This window comes from Xiphophorus couchianus, chromosome 18 (assembly GCF_001444195.1).
Source record: "Xiphophorus couchianus chromosome 18, X_couchianus-1.0, whole genome shotgun sequence".
NCBI classification, from domain to species: Eukaryota; Metazoa; Chordata; class Actinopteri; order Cyprinodontiformes; family Poeciliidae; genus Xiphophorus; species Xiphophorus couchianus.
The window spans coordinates 17,050,467-17,069,760 of record NC_040245.1 but is presented as its reverse complement, the minus strand read 5'-3'; the positions used below and the strand labels follow the sequence as shown (position 1 = coordinate 17,069,760).

Genomic DNA, 19,294 nt, shown 5'->3' with positions numbered 1-19,294 from the left:
GTATTTAGGCTTGAGGCTTTTTAAACATGTTATGCAGCAATGCCATTAAATGGGGAGGGGCTCTTATATCAAATCTTGACATTGAGTAATCCGTTTTTAACAAAACTCGAGGCCATTTTCTGACAGAGGACTTCACAGGAATCTTTCCTGTCTTTGATGTCATTTTGGCAAAAGATATTTTACACAAAGAATATTTTCGACATGAATGAGATAGAAACAATTGAATGTGAAGGAATAACACTGCAGAAATGAGATGATTCATTTCCTTCCTGTCATTGCCGATACTGTCAACGAGGATAGATTCAGTATCACATTAATAAGTCACTGTGCTCAGAGCTGAATAGATGTACATTGTCTATATTAAATTGCTGTTCAAAGGTTTAAAGTATAAATCCAACTTTGGGAAGATATGCCTCTGCAGATATTGTAAAAAAAAAAATAATACATGAAGTTTACAAGCTGAATATAATAGCAATGATGTGTGACTTTACAGTATATTCATATCAACAAATTTTGAAGATTTCTTTTAGCATTTTTTGGTCTACTTTCAAGATAAACTTGCTTGGACAGCCAGACCAACACATGTTGACAGTTTGTTAGAATGTCCTTCTTCAAAATGGTTAATTTTAAAATCATTTAACATGTCTTTAAGCTGCTAGTGAAAAAAGGCCACAAGTTCAAAGTGAACAGTATATTTTCAGAAAAGGCCAGAAGTCATGGCTCATCTTCACAAACACTTCTTAGCATACCCCAACAGAGTTTCACACTCATAAGTCATAGTTTTCTACTTACTACTTGCAAATTGATTTTATTTGTATTTATTCGAGGAACAAATTATTAAGGCGTTCTTTACAGCGATATTAGCAGAGAGCCTTGTGCAGAAGTTTTAAGGTGGGCCTTTTTTTAAAGGGGAAGAGCCTTATGAGAGGAAAGGAGGTCATGGGAACAGAGAGAAGTGTGTAAAAGGACATCCAGTGACCCAGGAGTAGAAAAGATAGAGAGGGAGGGAGGGAGGAGAAAGGGGAGGTGAGAAATGTCAAGGAGACTTCGAGGTAGCTCAGGGAGACAGAGGTATTGTGCTGTTCTGTGAAACCGTGTGTTTGTGCATGCTTTCAGACACACACACACATGCAGATAAATAGGGAAGCTCCCAGAGTGGAGCCCATCCTGGAATTTCAAACAGGAAATTTATTCTGCTGCTAAACAATGGTGCAACACACACACCCAGTGACATATGTACAGTACACTCACATGCTCACATACTACTGGAGTTCAAAATAGCACAACATGCTGGAAGTTTAAGTTAAATTACGGCTTGTGTTTGTGTGTGTTTTGAACAGTATGTGCGCGTTGTGTTCCTGTGTTTGGTTTTCACTAATTAAAGCTGGATTTGTGAGCTTGCACCTGCACCTGTGCCTGTATAAATTGGGCCAACTAATCACACCTTGTTTATAATTCAGTTTAATACATTTTCATTTTTAATTTGCTGCATTCATGCCCCAGGTGTACACTTTGAAGTTCACGTAGCTCATGCAGCTCCTCACTCGCCAATGTGCTGAACAGACGGAGGGAGTCGAGTGAAAGGCTCCATTTTTAAAAGCAATGTTTGAACATGTGAACACAGGGAAATACTGTATCTCTCTGTTGTCTCAGAGTTTGGGTGTGCGGGTGTGCGTGTGTGTGTGGGGGAGAGCTAGTTCCTGACTTTATGTTTCTTCCCTAAAGAGGAAGTATTCAGTTCAGTTCATAGTTTTGTCAGCTCACCTGGAAAGTTGATCTGGAGAGAGAGTATGTTTGCATCACAGATCTTTTGGCAACCTCTGCTAGGAGACAAGCTTTTTGACTTGAAATTATAGGTCTGCTCATCGAAAGAGGACAATAATTGGTGGAGAGTTAAATTCAGTGGAAGTGTAATAATGTTCATCTGTCTCCAGATTTCTCTATGGTACAAAAGAACAGTAATTATGCAGCTGGCAGTGCTAACATGCTAATGCACTATTAGGGGCAGTAGCAGCTTTTTGGTTGTATTAAGTAGCCCTCAGAGTTTGTGTTACATGAAAAAAGACTACAAATCATCCTAAACAGAGGGGTTAATAATATGTACCTCTAGTTCTGTGTTGTAACATTTAAACTTATCACATCCATTCTGCCTCAAACAAGAATAATTTACCTGTTGCTCACCAACTCCCTTGTGTGTCTCCTAGATGTTTTGAAGTCCTCTGTGCTATACAAAGTAACGTGACATAAAACAGATTTAGTCTGTCTCTCAAATGCTCACATTTTTTCGAGCCTTGCAACAGTTTTGCAAACAGAGCAGATTCCTGTTTGCAAAACAGCGACTGGTTGCTATAAATCTTGCTAATGCAGAACAACAGAGAATCCAAATTCAGCTGAGAGCTTTTTAAATGAACATTTCTGTACAGTTTCTACCTAACTGATAAGAGCATCAGAGTTTGGAAAGAAAATAATAATAATTAGAAACAATGTTCACCTGATTTAAATAGAATTGATGGTCATTGTTTTTCTTCCCAAATAAACTGAACAGACAACAGTAGCAAATTTACTTGCATAAAGTTACATTTCACAGCCATTCTTCAGAGCATTCCACTGAGAAGTATTTCATGTGATGAGCTCAGCAGACTTCCAGATGCACCAGGTGTTTGCTAATTGCTGCTGCCACTAGTCTGGTGGGGCTGAGTGGAGAAAGTGCAGGAGAGGGATGCTCTGTGAGGCGGAAGCTCGACTGGGGACTGCAGATCCAAGGAGGAGCTCCATGGAAATGGGTAGTACATGGCTGCAATGGGAGATTCAAGGATTCCTCAAACATGTAGGAAAGAATCAAAGCAATGCATCAGGTATCTTTTTAATCAGGGAATAACATTACAACACGTAATTACGAGATAAAGGGAAAAAAAAGTCAATTTTACATAATACCGCCTTTTAATGTAATAATGCTGTAATTCGAGACAGATGCCTGAACATAGTTGGAACAGAAAACTCAAATAACCAAACCATTTGGTCTGTAACTCGAATGTACATCACACAGTTTCAGAAATCACAAACACCTGGCCTTTGTTTCATCCACTGAATCATAAAAACATCAAGTGCTTTGGTTAAAATCACAGCTCAATGTCAACATTAAGGTATACATCACTGGGTTAGAGTTAAACACAAGACACTTTTAACAAAGTTTGCTTTAATGCAACAATTACTTTTTGCTGCATTTGGAGCAACGGTGCAACAGCTTTCTATGCAACTATTGTATTTCTGAGTTACTGGAAAAAGTTTTGTTGCCCTGTGCTGATAGACAGCCCTCATAGAAAAGACCCAGGAAGAGGAAAAAAAGAATGAGCGGGAGTCTAGAGAATGGTAGAAGCATGTGGGTGTCTGTTCCCACACAGAGGAGTCAGATTAAAATAGAACAAGAGCCGTATGACGACAGTGTGACTGTCAAACACCTGCAGCGGAGAGACGGGAAGGAACTGAGACAGAGGGGGACTCATAATGGGATGTAAGGGATAAATGGAGGAGCAGGCAGGTGACAAAGACAGCGGACGCATAGGTGGAGGTGGAAATTGTGAATAGTCAGAATATGCATACGATTACAGGCTGCGGAGTGACAGAGTACCTGAAACAGATGTAGATGAGAGAGAAGGAAAAAATGAAAAAGAAGGTGAAGATAAAGGATGGCGGTCATTAATGTGGGTTCCCTGTCAGACTTTGTGTGAGTGGCAGAAGAACTAATGGTTTTTGCTCATCCTCTCCCATCAACGGCCCTTTTTTTCTCTTCACTGTTGCTGCATAGAGAGAAAGTAGATGAGCTGAGGTGTCATTATCTCCAACAAAAGGTGCCACTGTATCCCACACACCACATGTGCTGCATGTGCATTTTTTTCTTTTTAGTCGACCATGATATTTAAATGTCCCTGATTGGCAGTTGTTGACATTTGGGAAGAGCCCATCCCTCAATTAGAGCTGATGACAATCAGAGCCCTTCAACTTATTCAAGGTTGTTAGCATTTCAGCTGCATGGTCACTGAGTCTGCATCAGAACACAAAGCCAAGGTTGAGATATCTTTTCAGTGTGGACTGCTTTATGAAAATACAGGAGGCTAAAGAAGCTCACTAATACTTTTTGGGGTGACATTAAGGTGTTAAAAAGCCTCAAAAATTGAATTTCACAAGGAGATATTGTCACCAGCTTGGCCAGAGCTGTCACCGTGATCATCAGTGTAACTGTGGGAATGACACCCGATGTGGAACATTAGCAGTGCTTCAGTAACCACAGACAACTAAACCTCCAGGGGCGATGACAGAGAGAGCCTCACGCGGCAAGAAAAGGATGCTGATGCTGCTCAGTCGCCTGAAACAAAAGGAGACATGAGACACAGAGCAGAGGGAACTCATTCATTTTCTCGTCCAGAAACAGCTGCACATCCAACAGGCTGACAGTGCTCCTATTAATTTCACTTCGAGCAAAGCGATTAGCATTTTAAACTGGCCTAAATCTGAGAAGTTAAAACATCAATTCAGCAGTGCATATCTTTTTGTGTTCTTTTAAAGATTAATTTGGCACTAGTGGCCCTTATTGAGAGTTAGCAGATGGGGAGAGGGCAGAGAGAGAAGGGGAAAGACATGCAGCAAAAGTTTCAAGGTTGGGAATCAAAGCCAGGACAGCTATGTCCAGGACTACAGGCTCTTTATATGGGATGCCCATTTTACCACTTGTATCGCTTTACCATAATTTTATCTCTGCTAAAAGCAAGAGATAATGTAATAACTTCATAAGTAGATGCCATTATGGCCAAACAGCTTAATCAGACCACAGAACATGTCCCCAGAAATGAAGTTTTTTGTCCCTGTCTGCATTTGCAATCTGGCTTTTATGTGTTTCTTTTTATTGGCTCTAGTGGCCTTTATTTGATAGTTAATTGACAGGAAAGTGGGTAATGAGAGAAGGGGGAAGACATGCAGCAAAGGTCGCCAGGCCGGAAATCGAACCTGCGACAGCCGCGTCGAGGACTAAGGCCTCCTTATGTGGGTTGTGCTTAACCCCTGCACCACCACAACACGTCCCTATGTGTTTCTTTTAAAGTGAACGCTGGTGTCTCTCTCTATGTAGCTCGAATGTGTTGGTTATCAGAAGTTTCCAAAGCCATGACATCATCATCATCTGGGCTTTTTTTTCTTTGTTTAAAGAGACAGTTACCATTCTGACTTTAAACTTCTGATTTTGAAGATATTAACAAATAAAATTTTGATATATCCTTTCTCTCATTATTGTGGCATTTAGTAAATATTTTTTGATAATTAAATTAAAAGAAGTGAAGTATGATCTGATTGAACTTCAGACAGTGAGAAAAAAAAGCTGATGCTAGTTTAGTAATTAGCCTTTTTATCTGTAGTGTGGTTATGCCACCGACAGATGGTGTAACTTGTTTTCTGGTTGTGATTTTGAAAAATTTCAATGGGAAAATTGCTTTTCTAGCATACAGTTGACTGACAGCAACAAGTGGTAGAAGGGGAGTAATAATTTATACTATGGAAGAAAAAAGGAACTTAAACACTGTCTCTAGCATTTTAGTAAAAAGATTTAGAAATATAAGAACGGTGCTACATAAAATGCATGTTTTAAAATCGATAACCATGGCATATAGTAAAGCTGAAAAAACCCCAAAGCATGTTCAAAATTTTCAAGGTTGGGCAGGTTTTCAGGACAGTGACAAAACTGCATTCCTAGTGAATTAGATACAGATGACTAAATCATAAGCATGAAAACTAACACAAATGAAGCATAGTTGACATGTTTCCTTACCTTTGGAAAAAAACTTTGAATCTTTCCTTTTCTCCAGCTGATTTGATTTATACTATTTTACTACAGCATAAATAAATAATCCTGTCCAGAACGTCTTTATTATTGGCATCACAAGGCTAAGAGTGATATTTTTTCTTCAATGACACATAGTCCGTGCTGATGTGCCAACTTACAAACCCGCAGCGTGTTTTTTTGGAGGGGGGGGGTTCACTTTTGTTCTTCATTTCTCTTTCTTCTTTAATTAAAATGAAATACTGATGAGATGTGATGAGAACAGCTGTCTGATGTCGTCTCGGGAGAAGCTAAAGCTGCCTCAGACTGACTGAGGGGAGAATTGGCAGACATTTATAACGGGCAGAATATCACTGTCAAGTTTTAAAGCATCTGGGTGTGCTCCGTGTAAGTCATGTTGGACACTTTTCTTAGATGAGCTCATATAAAATTTTGCCACGGGGTTTAATTATGACTTGACATCCTCCCAGAGTGGGATAAGAATGTGTTTCACTGTAAATCTGTGTTATATCGCAGCACACGGGGAACAGATCGGGCTCCCCAGCCTTCTCTGTAATACCGCTGCTCGCGTCTCCTCTGAGCAGTGTGTGAATTTCATCAGTGAGCAGTTTCCGTCTTCATGGAATTGACTTACCTTGTTTCGTCTGTCGGGTGCTTGCCTGTCTTCTTGTTCTTTCAGGTCTGAACTCCTGTTCCTTACTCTTTCTGCCAATCATTCGCTTTCCCATGAGTTGTTCATAGGAAATATTTATGAATTATGGTCTGCTGGCTTGTCTCAGTTTAATAAAATGTTTAATATACACTTGTCATCAGCATGCCAATTGTCTTTATAAGAATAGGTCAACATTTTCATTGTTATCTTGACACTGTTGCTCTTTGCTTCTTTCTCTACTTGCATTGGCATTGAAAAGAAAAAGAAATCAAACATATCTTTATAGAGTTCATTCTTAGGTTGCTTTACTTTGCTCTTCATTAGCAATTTTTGCCTATAAGAAGTAATCTTTTTAATAATTGTTAGTAAGACCTCTTTACACCTGACCAAGGTAACACCTTAACATTAAAAATCGGGGGTGAATCAAAACTATTTTGTGCTCCCATCATAGCAGAAACTTCCTTGGTGATATTTTGGTGGTTCCTGTGCTTTTTGTGCAAGGAGTGGAGGAACTTGCCCATGTCTTATTCATGTCTAAGGATCCTCCCACCTTCCTCATATACACAAACACACACAGACATTTGAACCATGCCCTTAAGGTCAATAAGTAAGGGGCCCCTAATGGACAGATTTTTCAGCAGGGAAATAAGTATTTCGGCTCTTATTCAAATGTAAAATGTGTTTGTCAACATGTCAAAGAAAAGCTTGAGCATTGGATTTAGCGATGTTAAGGAAAAAATTACGTTGAGGAGCAGAAAAATGTTCACAAACTGACTCAAATGTTTATTATTATTTTAAATTGCAACAGTGTGACTTAAAAAAACTACTTCAGCTTTTAGAACCTCAATATAAATAAGTGAACTTAAAAAATATAAAACTTCAAGTGAACTGTGAAAAATAAACTCTTTACTCTTTACAAAACTATTTTGTCTTCAAGATCAATTCTAACTGACATTGAGACATGCAGAAAGAACGTATTGTTCCAGGCTGAAATGATTATGCAGAATGCCCTGCAACTTTACAGAAAGACTGAAAAACCTGCTTGCTGCTTGCCTCTTTCTGTGAGAGGTAAGCAGTTCGTTATATAAGACTTTAAAAGTAGAAACTAAAAAGCATCTGACGCAGCATAGTCTCTAAATGTTTGTAGAAGACATTTTTAGCTTTAGTGACTCGTGGTTGAACAGATAACCGTACATGCATGCTTATCAGAAGCTGTTCTTCATGGCCTGGCTGTATTCTACAGTGCATGTGTCTCCAGTATGTTAGTGATGCTACTGGAGACCCAGCTCTGTTGGAATAACAACCAGGACCCAATGCAACAACACAACCCTTCTTCCAGCCAGTATGTGCAGGTAAGTGAATGTATGACTCTTTCCGTGTTTTTTTTTAAAGAATAGACAAACTCATTTAGTCTCTACAGTTCCACTGACAACTGAGGGAAAATTATTCTGCATCAATAATTTACGAGGTGTAAAGAGTTCAATAGTTTGCCTCCTATCGAATTAAACATCAGCTGATAAACATGCAGAAGATGAAGTAAGTATGCAAATGATTTGCTGTAAAGTACAGAGAGGCTCATCACAACAAATAAATAGTTGATTTTAAATAAATCTCTATAGGCACGTGGCGTTGGACGCCTTTAATCATCTGCAAGTGGAATGCCATTACCCACCATCCCCTTGGTGCTTCATCAAGGTCGAGCCTATTGAAATGCAGATTGGTTTGCGGTGTTAGATGGCTCTGTGAACAGTACAGCAGATAAGAAATATTGGAGTTACCCTAAAGGCTCCAATTAACTCCTTAAGCTAATCCTCTCTGACAGCTCGTTACCTCCAACAGGTTAATATCTAATGTGACCAATTTGGAATATTAGTGTTTAGTTAACTATCTGATCTAATCTGACTCTCAAAGGCCCCCTGTACCTCTAGTACATCCATGACTGCAATCCAGCTCTTAATGACCCCCATATGGTGTCAGTGTCATTGAAATCCTTGATCCAGAATCATTTTGGATTTATTCTGCCATAAATAAATGAATTATAATTATCAGTTTGACTTTGACTCAGTCATTCTCGGGTTTATCAGTCATCCTAACTATGACTACATTCGAGGGGGGGAAATAAATCTCTCTCCAGCATATAACACTGTAAGTTTGGGGATATATTTGCTGGGATAATTCAGTTAGATAAGATTTGGTTCTGTGTGAAATTAACATCAAAGGTGTTGGACGTCCATTAAAAAGCAATTACTTTTCTTGTAGCTCTTGCTTGGTTTAATAGCTGAACTGAAGAAGGGTCAGTGGTTAGAAGATAATTATGAAATATAATACACTGAATATACAAAGGTGACAAAGTAGAGACATGTTGAATACTTCAAGTTGAATAGAGCATCTTTAATGGAGGGATCTACAAAAAGTGGTTCATTTGCATAATAATTTTAGTTGTGAAGTGTTTCCTTTAAGCAAGGTTGAGAACATCAGTTTCAGAAGGGCACTTTGTACCATACCCATCCATACAAATATTTTCTCAAGTTCTAAAACGGATTCGTAGTATACAGCTCATCAAGTCATGGAGCTGAGGCCACAGATAAAAACAAAAGGAAGCACTGCCAGTAGGGGGCAGCGTATGGAGTGGCACTGTGAGTTTCAAATTAAATGGTTTGTAAACAGTTTCACCATCAACACCCACATAGTTTGCACTATACCCTAGCTCTTTTGGAGCAAAATAAAATAAATGACAGAGGAAAAAATCTGCACATTTCTATGGAGTATGTCTCTGATTTAAAGCTGCATTATGAAGAATATGTTTTACATATTTATTAAAACTGTCATGTTGTGACATGATGAGACAGATAATCAGTGAAAAGATTGAGCTCCCTCACCTCTCCTGACCAAAAACAACCAGTCAGAGCCGAGAGGAGATCACTGTGAATCAGATTCATTTACCTTCTGCTAAATGTGCTAATGTTGGTGAAACAACTTACCGTTACAGGAAAGCCGTTTATCTGCCGTCATGCTAACTGGACTGGGTATTCCCAATAGGCTGTGCTAGCTGTAGCGTAGCAAAGAGCAAAAGGGGCGGGTGAGGGAGGATTGTGATTGACTGGGTTAAGTCCCGCCTCCTGCCTCTGATTGGCTGTTTCTAGTTAGCGCTGGAAGAACACAAAGGAGCTCATTTTATTCACAGATTATCTGTCTCACACCATACCGCCATGACAGAGTGCAATTTCAACAAATATTTAAAATAATTTATTTTTTTTAATAAAAATTGCATACTGCAGGTTTAATCATCGGGCTTTAGCAATTGCCAATTTACCAAAAACTACTACAGTCAATGTTTGACAGACATTATTCTGTTCCAACTGATTCCACATGCGACCCATTTATTTAAAATGCATAACAGTCTCAGTACACTTTATTGTGATTTCTTTGGTTGTTTGAGAGTTCTCTGGGTGCCTGTGTCCAAAGTCTTTAAATCCTCCAGCGTTCCCTTTTTATAATAGGGAAGCTGATATAAATATAATTATATTGTACAATCTAGAAATGAGATACAGCTACAAGCTTGGGATTTTTTCCAGGTGCCGGTAAAATAACTCAATTTACTCATATTTGAAGTATATTGTACATATAATTCAAGGAAAATTAGATTTTCTCTGATACCCTGTCTGCAAAATTAGTTTTATTTTATTTTCATCTGAAAAAAATATAGGAAAATCAGTTGGGAATCAGCCAGTTACTATTACCTGCTAATTTAAAAAACGCTGCATCTGTCTCACTATACGAGTCCAGTTTATTTTCTTTGTTTATTAAATATATTTCTATGAGTATTTTCTTGCATTTCAAATTATACATATGCAATAATGCACTGGCTGGTCCCTCGGGGCTTAATCCCTTGAACACTTCTGCTGGTTCTGTATTCATTTACTGAGTCCCTCAGGGAACTGATACAGACACCAAGAACTATGCACTGTTTGTGCAATGACAGCTACAGATGGTTGAAATCATTTTATCATCAGCTGGAAAAACCACAGCTCATAAAATGAGTGCAATCTTGGATCTATCCTATAGAATTCACACAAAAAAGCATAAGCTCTTAAATCCAGGACAGTAAACTGGAATAAACTCAGAAAGAATGCGCAAAAATTATCTGGCCTAGTTCTGTGCAGTAAGAAATTATCTTGCCATTACACAGAGCTGATTTGGCTTTATCCTGCTGGCTACGGCCTTGTCCGCGTAGACTTAATTAAACTTTTCCGTGAGAAATCCTCCCGGAGTTTTTGCTGCAAACGTCTGGCTGCCTCTCCATTAACTCAGATTTATGGCTGCTGTAGTTCAGGGAAGCAATTGAGTGAAGAGGGGAGAATATTTTTGCTCCCTGTTTTCCTTCCTTACTCATATTTATTAGCAGGTTGGCCCAGTGCACCAACCGAGGCCTCTGTAATCTAATTTCTATACAAGTTTAGCTGTAGGCTCTCGGCTCTACTTTGTCAGCTTTTTGGACCAGCTGTCCCACAGCTTCAGTGAGATGCTTGTAGCTAAAGTGGATCCCTGAAGAGTAAAGACAGTGTAACTGTTGCAGAGGAAGCATGAAGGCTTTAGACACTGCATATCTATTAGGCCACCTTTGAGAAAACTTGCAAGACAGAAGGGATGTAGAATAGAAAAATGTGCTACCCTCGGTTTAGTGATTTTTAACTGGAATGTTTTTCCTTTTCTTTCAAAGCTTCTTCGAATCAGAGTGGTGTTTAAAATGTCAGATTTCAGTATTTAATGCGAGGTGAACCAGCTAAGGCTTCAGTATTTGAAACAGGGAAATGTGTGCATGCAGAATGAAAGCGACAAGACTGAGAACAATCTATGTTTGGCCATGTCGATCACAGGTACCCTTCAAAATGTCAGAGAGCTGCAAGTGATTCGGCAAGCTGCCGATAAAGACAGCTGCAAAGGTTCGCGCTGATGAAAGCAGCTGGAACTGCAGAGGGGAACCTGGGGATCAACGCAGCGATGAAGAGTTCAAGATTGAATTTTTACATTTGGAAAATTAGTGAGATGTGAAGGGAAGATGAGAAGACGTGTAAAAGAAAAGGACAAGTCACAGTGTGACTCAGCATGGCATTTGCTGCAATCTAACATTCAGATTGTTTTATAAGTAGAGGCTGGAGGACAGTGCAATCTGCCAAAGCAGTGCAATAAATTAATGGTGACGCGAAATGTATCTGTGGTGTCAACATTGTTATTTTACATTTATTTGTAAATAAATTCCCCCAGGTAATAAATTGGGATTAATAAAGTATTTTTGAATTGACCTGAATTATTTCAGGTCAATGGTTGTTTGTCCTGTATGTCTTTGTGTTGCCCTGCGACAGACTGGCGACCTGTCCAGGGTGAACCCCGCCTCCCGCCTGGAACGTAGCTGGAGATAGACACCGGCAACCCTCCCGACCCCATTAGGGACAAAGGGTGAACAGAAAATGGATGGATGGATGGATGGATGGATGGATGGATGGATATTTTCCAAATCCACAAATCAAGATTTTACAGAAAAGTGGCAGGAAAGAAAAGAGACACATTTCATTTGGAGTTTGCTGTAAACTATGTTGGGGGGCTGTGCAAACAAGTGGAAGAAGATGCTTTGGTTAGATGACACTTAACTTTTTAGCCTACATAAAATCTATTGTATACAATAAAAAACCCACGCAGCACATTACCCTAAGCACGCCCTCTCCACAGCAGTGGCAGCATCATGCTTTTCAAAACTGAGCTAAATACAGTGCAAGTCTGGAAGAAAACCTTAAACCTGATTCAGGTTCCAGCACGACATTGTGTTTTAAGAAAATTGATGATTGCATATACTCTCCATCCAATCTGATAGAGCCTAGCTGTTTTTGCTATTGTTGTTTTTGGACACGGTGTTAGCTCAGATTGTCTGAATACAAATTCACACCACACTTTTCAGGTTTTACTTAAAAGAAACAAAAACAAAACATTTAAAAACACATTCATCATTTTCTTTCTTTTAACAACTGTGCACTGCTTTGTGTTTATCTTTCACATAAAATAAATGGAGGCTTGTAGCTGTAACATGACAAAATACTTCAAAAGACACAAATTTTAGTGTCCTCTATTTTGCCTTAAAATTTTCCTTTTAATTTAAGCAAAAGGTTAAGTTCTTAGACATTAGGGAATAGAAACAAAGAAATAAACGGTCATGTTTGGTGCTTGATTGTTTGTGAGTGTGTGTGTAGGAGAGAGGATGTGCAGTGAGGGATGGAGAGGCAGGTAAATTAATGTAACAGATGGTTTGAGGTACATGGCAAGAAATTATTGGGAAAGGTCATAGGATGGCGTTTGACATTTACAGAGGCACACATCTTATTGCGAGCAACGTACATCCACAAACAGTGACGCACAAAGGATGGCAAGTTACATCCTCTGTTCCCTGTGAGAACTGAACTGCAGAACAGGGAGGACTTATGTGATCTGCTGGGATAATCTCCCAACAGTCCAACAATATTTACAGGAATTTGTCTAAGCATCTTGAGATCCGTAACCTAAAATGCAACACACTCACTCACGCACACATACCTTGACGTCCTCCCACACATACGGATGCTCACACATGGGCTGGCATAGCTCCAACTTCATTACAACGTGCTGATTGAGTGATCAAAGCTAATCGCATTTAATCATATCTAATCATATGTAATGACCAGCATCGAGTGCGCAGCCATGACAACACTCCAGTTTTCTCCTTTTTTTCTTCCTTCTTCACATTTGGCATTTTCTCTGCTATCTATGAAGCCCCATCACTTTCCCCCTTCTTCGCCACCCAACCTCTTCTCTTTCACATTTTACCCTCAGTCCAAAGAAAAATAAGACTGAACACAGATGGAGGAGAAACAGCAGAGACACTAAAAAAGGGAGGAAAATTACAAAAACAGAGGTGACAGATGGACACCCTCATTAAAAGCATTACGTCTGGAAGCAGGCACACAAACACTTTGAGGTATTCACAGTCAAGGCAGCAGAATAGCTTTTTTTTTTTCAATTTAGATTCAGAACACAGTTTTCAGTACTGCAGGATGTTAAGTCTTCATTTTTCCTTTCGTTGTTTTTCCTGTGCTTTGATCAGATGTTGAGGTCCCACTGAGATGTTTCTTCAGACAGTGGTAACAAGAAATCAAAATGCTTTATGATAACACTAGCAGGTCGGGATTTAAGTAGACCACACAGGGAATAAAAAGTGTATGCTGTGAAATGTCATAAGGGAAGCACATTTGCAAGGCTCATGTCTTTTCTATTTCATAGAGTGGAGATGTTTACGTGGTTCTGCAGGTAGCAGATATTTTTCTGTCAGGCCTCCACATTTATTGAAACATCTGATAATGAGATTTTTTAAAAATCCTTGGAATAGTGTAAACTTTTTTAGCAGTAGTATTTCACACTGAAAACGTGAAACATCTAAGACATTCAAGTGCTTTTGTTCATTGGATTTAAAATCCCCCTTTATTTTTATTTTTTTACTAATTTACTGGTGCCACAATTGTGTAATTTTATATGCCTCAAAAATTGGATACATAACTTTCTGTTTTCCTGGAAGATCAGTCACTATTCAAATAAGACACCAAATCTTCATTTGCATAATATCGATTAATAAATAGCTATTCATTATAAATTTGCTCATAGCTTCCATCAGAATAGTGCATAAAAAGCTTTGAAATAATTTGAACTCTGTCAAACAATGCTAAATTTATCTTTTGATCATGCTCTGAGTTGTTTCAAATCTATATTAGGAGTGTCAATAAATTTAGACGGGGTTGTATAACCTAGGATTGTTTTCTGCAGTGACAAGAACTGGGGAAAAGCAAACTACTCTATAGTTAAACAACTACTAAGCCAACGGTATTGCTAAACTGACATATTCATAAGATAGTTAAAAAACTGTTGGATCACCCATCCTTTTGACATTGAAATTGACTCTGGAAGTCTTTCCCTCTGGCCAACAGATTAGTGTGCACAGTCAAGAAAGTGGCCAAGGCTTGAGCTACTCTTTTATGCTCTCATTTCTTTATTCTTCATACATTTCTCTCAAGTCTGCTCAGTCAGAGCAGGTATAAACAGTCTGGCTTTTGTGCACAGAGCTGGCAAGCAAAGACTGCGAATTAGCATAGCAGCAGCTCCAGAGGTTCCTGTTTGTGTCAGAAACTATAAAGACCTGTAAGTCACAGGCTTCAGATGTCAATGGGCAATGATTTTTGTTGCAAATCTAAACTGCGGGTAAAGAATAAACAGGGGGGGGAAAGATGTGAAAATGTTTTTGCATATGCTGACAAGATGAAATTTCACACAGAGCATCAGTGGCTGTTCTTGAATCAGTGGTATCCTGGAAATGTGCCTCCATTTATATGCCTCTATATATTCAGTGGTGCATTCGTCCATAATGGATAGAGAGATAAGACTGAGGTCAGTTGACACTGAAATATCCCTTTAATTTAGCACTGAATCAAAAGTTGCAAAGCCAGCTTTAAAATCATTACCCGTATATGTTGCACAATATGATTTCTGTGGTTACGTTACACCGACAAATAAGCCATAGAAAACTTTTTACGAACACAACTAAGATACTCTTTTATTTGCTTCTTGTGATGCATCGCCCTGGGCAGAAAGCCGTATCACCCAAATCACACCCAAATCCCAAACCACATGGCAAATCTATTGGTGGATGAGCATTTAAAGGATGTCATAAGGGATAATAGAGGTTGAACATCACCAAACCAAACACACCCCTAAGTTTCCCTTCTGGAGTAATTTTGTTAGCTGGATATAATATAGAGCAAGTCTCAGGTGATGCAGTGTAAGAGATTAGGAGGTAGCTGTATGTTTTCATTCTTGTAACTAATGTTGTATTACCCTATGTAATAGGCATTTGTAAAACTGCAGTTAGGGGAAACGTTGGCTTGGAACAAACTCGGAACAATTACATGTTTGCTGCAAAGTTTTTTATTTTGTCCATAAAGACTTTTGTTTATTCAAGGAAAGGAGCAAAAGGTTAAAAGTATTCACAAATTTTAATCTTAAAAGAGTCTCTTAACCCTCAAGCCATAATGTTATTATTCTCTACATAAATGGTGATGAGTATAGGCATATAGGCTCCATAAGAGCTGTGATTTTAGAGATATTATAGAGCTACTATCCTGAAAAGTTTTTCTGCTTCCTGTCTTCAATGCAAATTAGTGAAATTAATGACAAAGGCCTTTGCAGAGCTGAATGACTGATGTGAGACTTCAGCCATTTGATTCTGATGTGTTGAAGCAGGGATGCATCTACAAGTTGCAGGTTACAAAATAACCACGTGTTATTTAGTTGACCTCTCAATGGTCCTAATGGTTTGCCTGATTAATGTATATCTCCAAAGTGTCCAGTTCAGTGAAGTTAAGTTTCCTTAGTTTCTGCGAGCTCCAATTGTCAGATTTTTTATTTTGACACGTTGACCTTAGGATTTATGAAGTTATTAGTTTTTGGTGTGGAAATTAGCTTAATCAGTCAAATCCTAAGCACAGCCATTCTAATTAGGATCAACACATTTTCAAACATTCAGGTGCAAGTTAAGTGTTCTGTGAGAGCTGCCCATTACTTCCCATGCACTTTAACTCCGTGAGTCAGCTACCTACCAAACTCTGCAAATGAATTTTCAAGTGCTTTGTTTTCACAGATCCAAATCGAAACAAAGCGCCGAGTGCGGTGAAGAGCAAAACTAATTCTGCTGTCTGAGTTCACTTTATGTTCCAAGAGCGACACTTGTGTTGCCAACTGCAGAGCAGGATGCATTTAGAAAAATTACTTAGAAGGCCTTTGAAACATTGCGAAGTCATTACAAATAAATAGTTCTGACTGTGTAAACCTTGTACCTACAAAGAAAACATAAAATGGCAGCCAAGGTCCCTGCTTCTTCTTCTTTTTTTTCTTTTTTTTGTCATAAACAAACAGCCAAGTACACATGAGGGAATTTGTTTGTCTTCCTCTCCAGGATGCCTTGCTGCGGCTGGCAGCAGTTGTTGATGTACGCTCGCTCCGAGTGGCCCTGCGAGACAGCGTTCAGGAGCTGCTCCCCAGCACGGTATTTGCTCTCTCTTCCTCTCACACATCTACACATACATAATTTACATTTGCAAATAAACACAATTGAAATTTTCTCAATTTATTACCTGTGGGGGAAAAAAGCCTCTTGTTAATATTCAGAATGATGAAGACTGTTGTGTCAGTCTCTACATCGCTGCGGGGAGCATATAGGCCAAAACCCTTCTGCAAATGCATGAGGCTCGTTGCTCATTATATCAATTACAATCTGATTAATGTTTCAAACGAGGGTGCGCATATGTCTCTGTTTGATTTTGTATGCCAGGAGTGTGTGTGCATCTTCGTGCTGGAGGGAGACTCCAGGCTGCTGTGTGATGACCCGCCGTACGAAGTGCCACAGGAGGGGAAGCTCAGGTGTGTACCGTTTGTGTCTGCGTACACTGAGCTGCAGATGTTTTTCAGCGCTGGGGGCTGATTTGCTGCCGCACCGCCGTCCAGGGCGGTGATGCCGAGAGAGGCAACAAAACACGGGGAGGAGGGCGGAAGCGACAACACTGTTTTGTCTACCTGAAAAGCAGGTGCCACTTGAATGAAATCAGCAATCATCAGCACACAGATGGAGATGTCACCAAGAAAGATCCCATCATCTAGAAGCACAAGGATATTCTCTGCCTCTGGTGTCTCATTGTTACCATCTCTTGCTGTTTCTCTTTATTTCATTTATTCTTTTTTTTTTCATCTTGTCGAACATCTTTGTCTCTCTGACACCCCAATCCTCTTTTGTGATCTACTGGCCCATTCCAGCTTTCTACCTCGCTGCCCGACTCACACAGTTTGCCATGTTTTTCTCTTTCAAAGCGCTGAGCCGCATGTGGTTTGATCTCTCCGCCGCCTCTCTTTCACCTTCAGTCCCTCTCCCTGCGGAAGCGTTGCAGACCTAATCGCCCAGATAGCTGTACGCCTCTGTCCCTTAGCGAGACATGGCAATCCTCTCCTCTCCTAAGTGCTCTCTCTGAAGCTTTGCACATATGCTGCTGTGACTGCTGCCCAGGGGCTGGCAAAAACCAGCACTACATTATTGATGAATCTGTCTGTTTGTCAAACAAGAGGCCAGCTTCTAACACCTTACTGGCACATTGACATGGAATCCCATGCAAACATGCAAAGACAGAAGCTCAGGCTTCAACATTAGAGTTTCACACAAGCCCATCCTCACTAACACTCATCTATCATCGCTGCATGGATTGACGGATTGCAGATATTTGAAGGGCTACAGGACCCTTTTAACTTTTCTCTTTTTAAATTCACTTGCTTACATAAGCCTGTTATCAAGACTTTGGCATACACAACCCCATCTACCTACACTGAGAGAACCCATCTGATAGGTGGAAGGCCATCTAGTGTGAGCCTGATTCGAAACCACTTTCTAATAAACCAGACCTTGACACACACATACACACACTTAATGCACAAACATTCTCAGCTGAAGGAACTCCAGAGATTGTTTTTCTTTGAAACTTTTTTGTCATGTGCAAGTAAACCAAAGTTCACTTGCACATGAACTTTGGTTTCATGTGCAAACCAAAGTTTGGTGTGTATGTCAAAGAAAGCATTTTTTAAATTGCTGCCGATGGAAAAAGTCTACAGACCCTGGTCAAATGAGACTTTTTCTGCATTTAATGCATTTAACTTAGACATAGAGTTGAAAGAAAGCAGCTCTCCTCCAGTTCAGCACATCATCAAAAAGAAAACCTTATACACAGTGAATGATGGTGGTGGCAGCATCACGCTGTGGAATTACTTTTCTTCAGAAATGAGATTTTTGTCAGGATTCCTCTTAGCATTAGCTGGCCTTCTAAACAGAGCAGAGGGGAAGAGTCTTAGTTATTGAGGTGGCCAAAAACAAAGACCAGAGTGTTGTTCTGTAGACAGAGGAGAACCTTTGAGAACAACAACCAATCTACATTTTGGGCACCACTCATGTATTCAATAGTACCCAGACTATTGAAAAATGATAGTGGCAGTATTGTGCTGTGGGGATGTTTTTCAGCTGCAGGACCTAGAAAACTAGTCAGGAAAGATGGAAAGATGAATGATATTTTAATTCATAACCAATGCCTTTGTTCCTCTTCAATACATGTTCTTCATAAGTCTCATGCCATTATTTTATTGTCTCTGCCGTCATCTACACTTAAATATGCACCAGGTTTAAATCCCCAAACACATAGAAAACACCCAACATTTATGTAAAAGCATTACTATACTTAGTAATTGTTTTCTTCTCAGTGCTGCTGATTGTTTTTGCACTTTGCTGGGCCGGTTTGCATCGGCCCCAGGGCTGTGCTGCAGAGCTGCTTTGAACAAATACATTACACATAGGTCAAATGTATTTGCCACAATAGAATATTTTCTGATTGGAGTGCACTGTTCCTCAGTGGGCTGAAATAAATGGACACTTTGAAATCAATGCCACATGCTGAGATTTTCTGCAGTGGTTTGGGGTGTGGGGGTTCAGAGTCTATGGGCATGTAATGGAGTGACTGCTGCCTTGTGTGTGGGGGTGTGTGTGGGTGTGTGTGTGTGTGTGTGTGTGTGTAGGCGTGTACGCGCGCATATGCGGGTGTGTATGTGTGATTCTGTCAGAGGGCTGATTATTATGTGCTGCACATAAATGTTGGATTTACCTGTGTGTGCTTCAGTGATGCTATTTAGATTTCTTAGGCTTTTTCTTCCCATTCTTA

At 39.6% G+C, this 19,294-nt stretch overlaps 1 protein-coding gene across 3 annotated transcripts in view; it reads left to right on the top strand.

Moving 5' to 3' along the window:
• Positions 1 to 19,294, top strand: part of pde2a (phosphodiesterase 2A) — a 180,903-nt gene that overhangs the window by 131,326 nt on the left and 30,283 nt on the right. For 2 of the 3 annotated variants that reach the window (XM_028045030.1, XM_028045031.1), the window contains 2 exons: positions 16,504 to 16,593; positions 16,879 to 16,967. In XM_028045030.1, the coding sequence (XP_027900831.1) occupies positions 16,504 to 16,593; positions 16,879 to 16,967 (179 nt within the window). Of the gene's footprint in view, positions 1 to 7,788; positions 7,832 to 16,503; positions 16,594 to 16,878; positions 16,968 to 19,294 lie in introns of those variants that run through there. The other variant, XM_028045032.1, reaches the window with a different exon arrangement.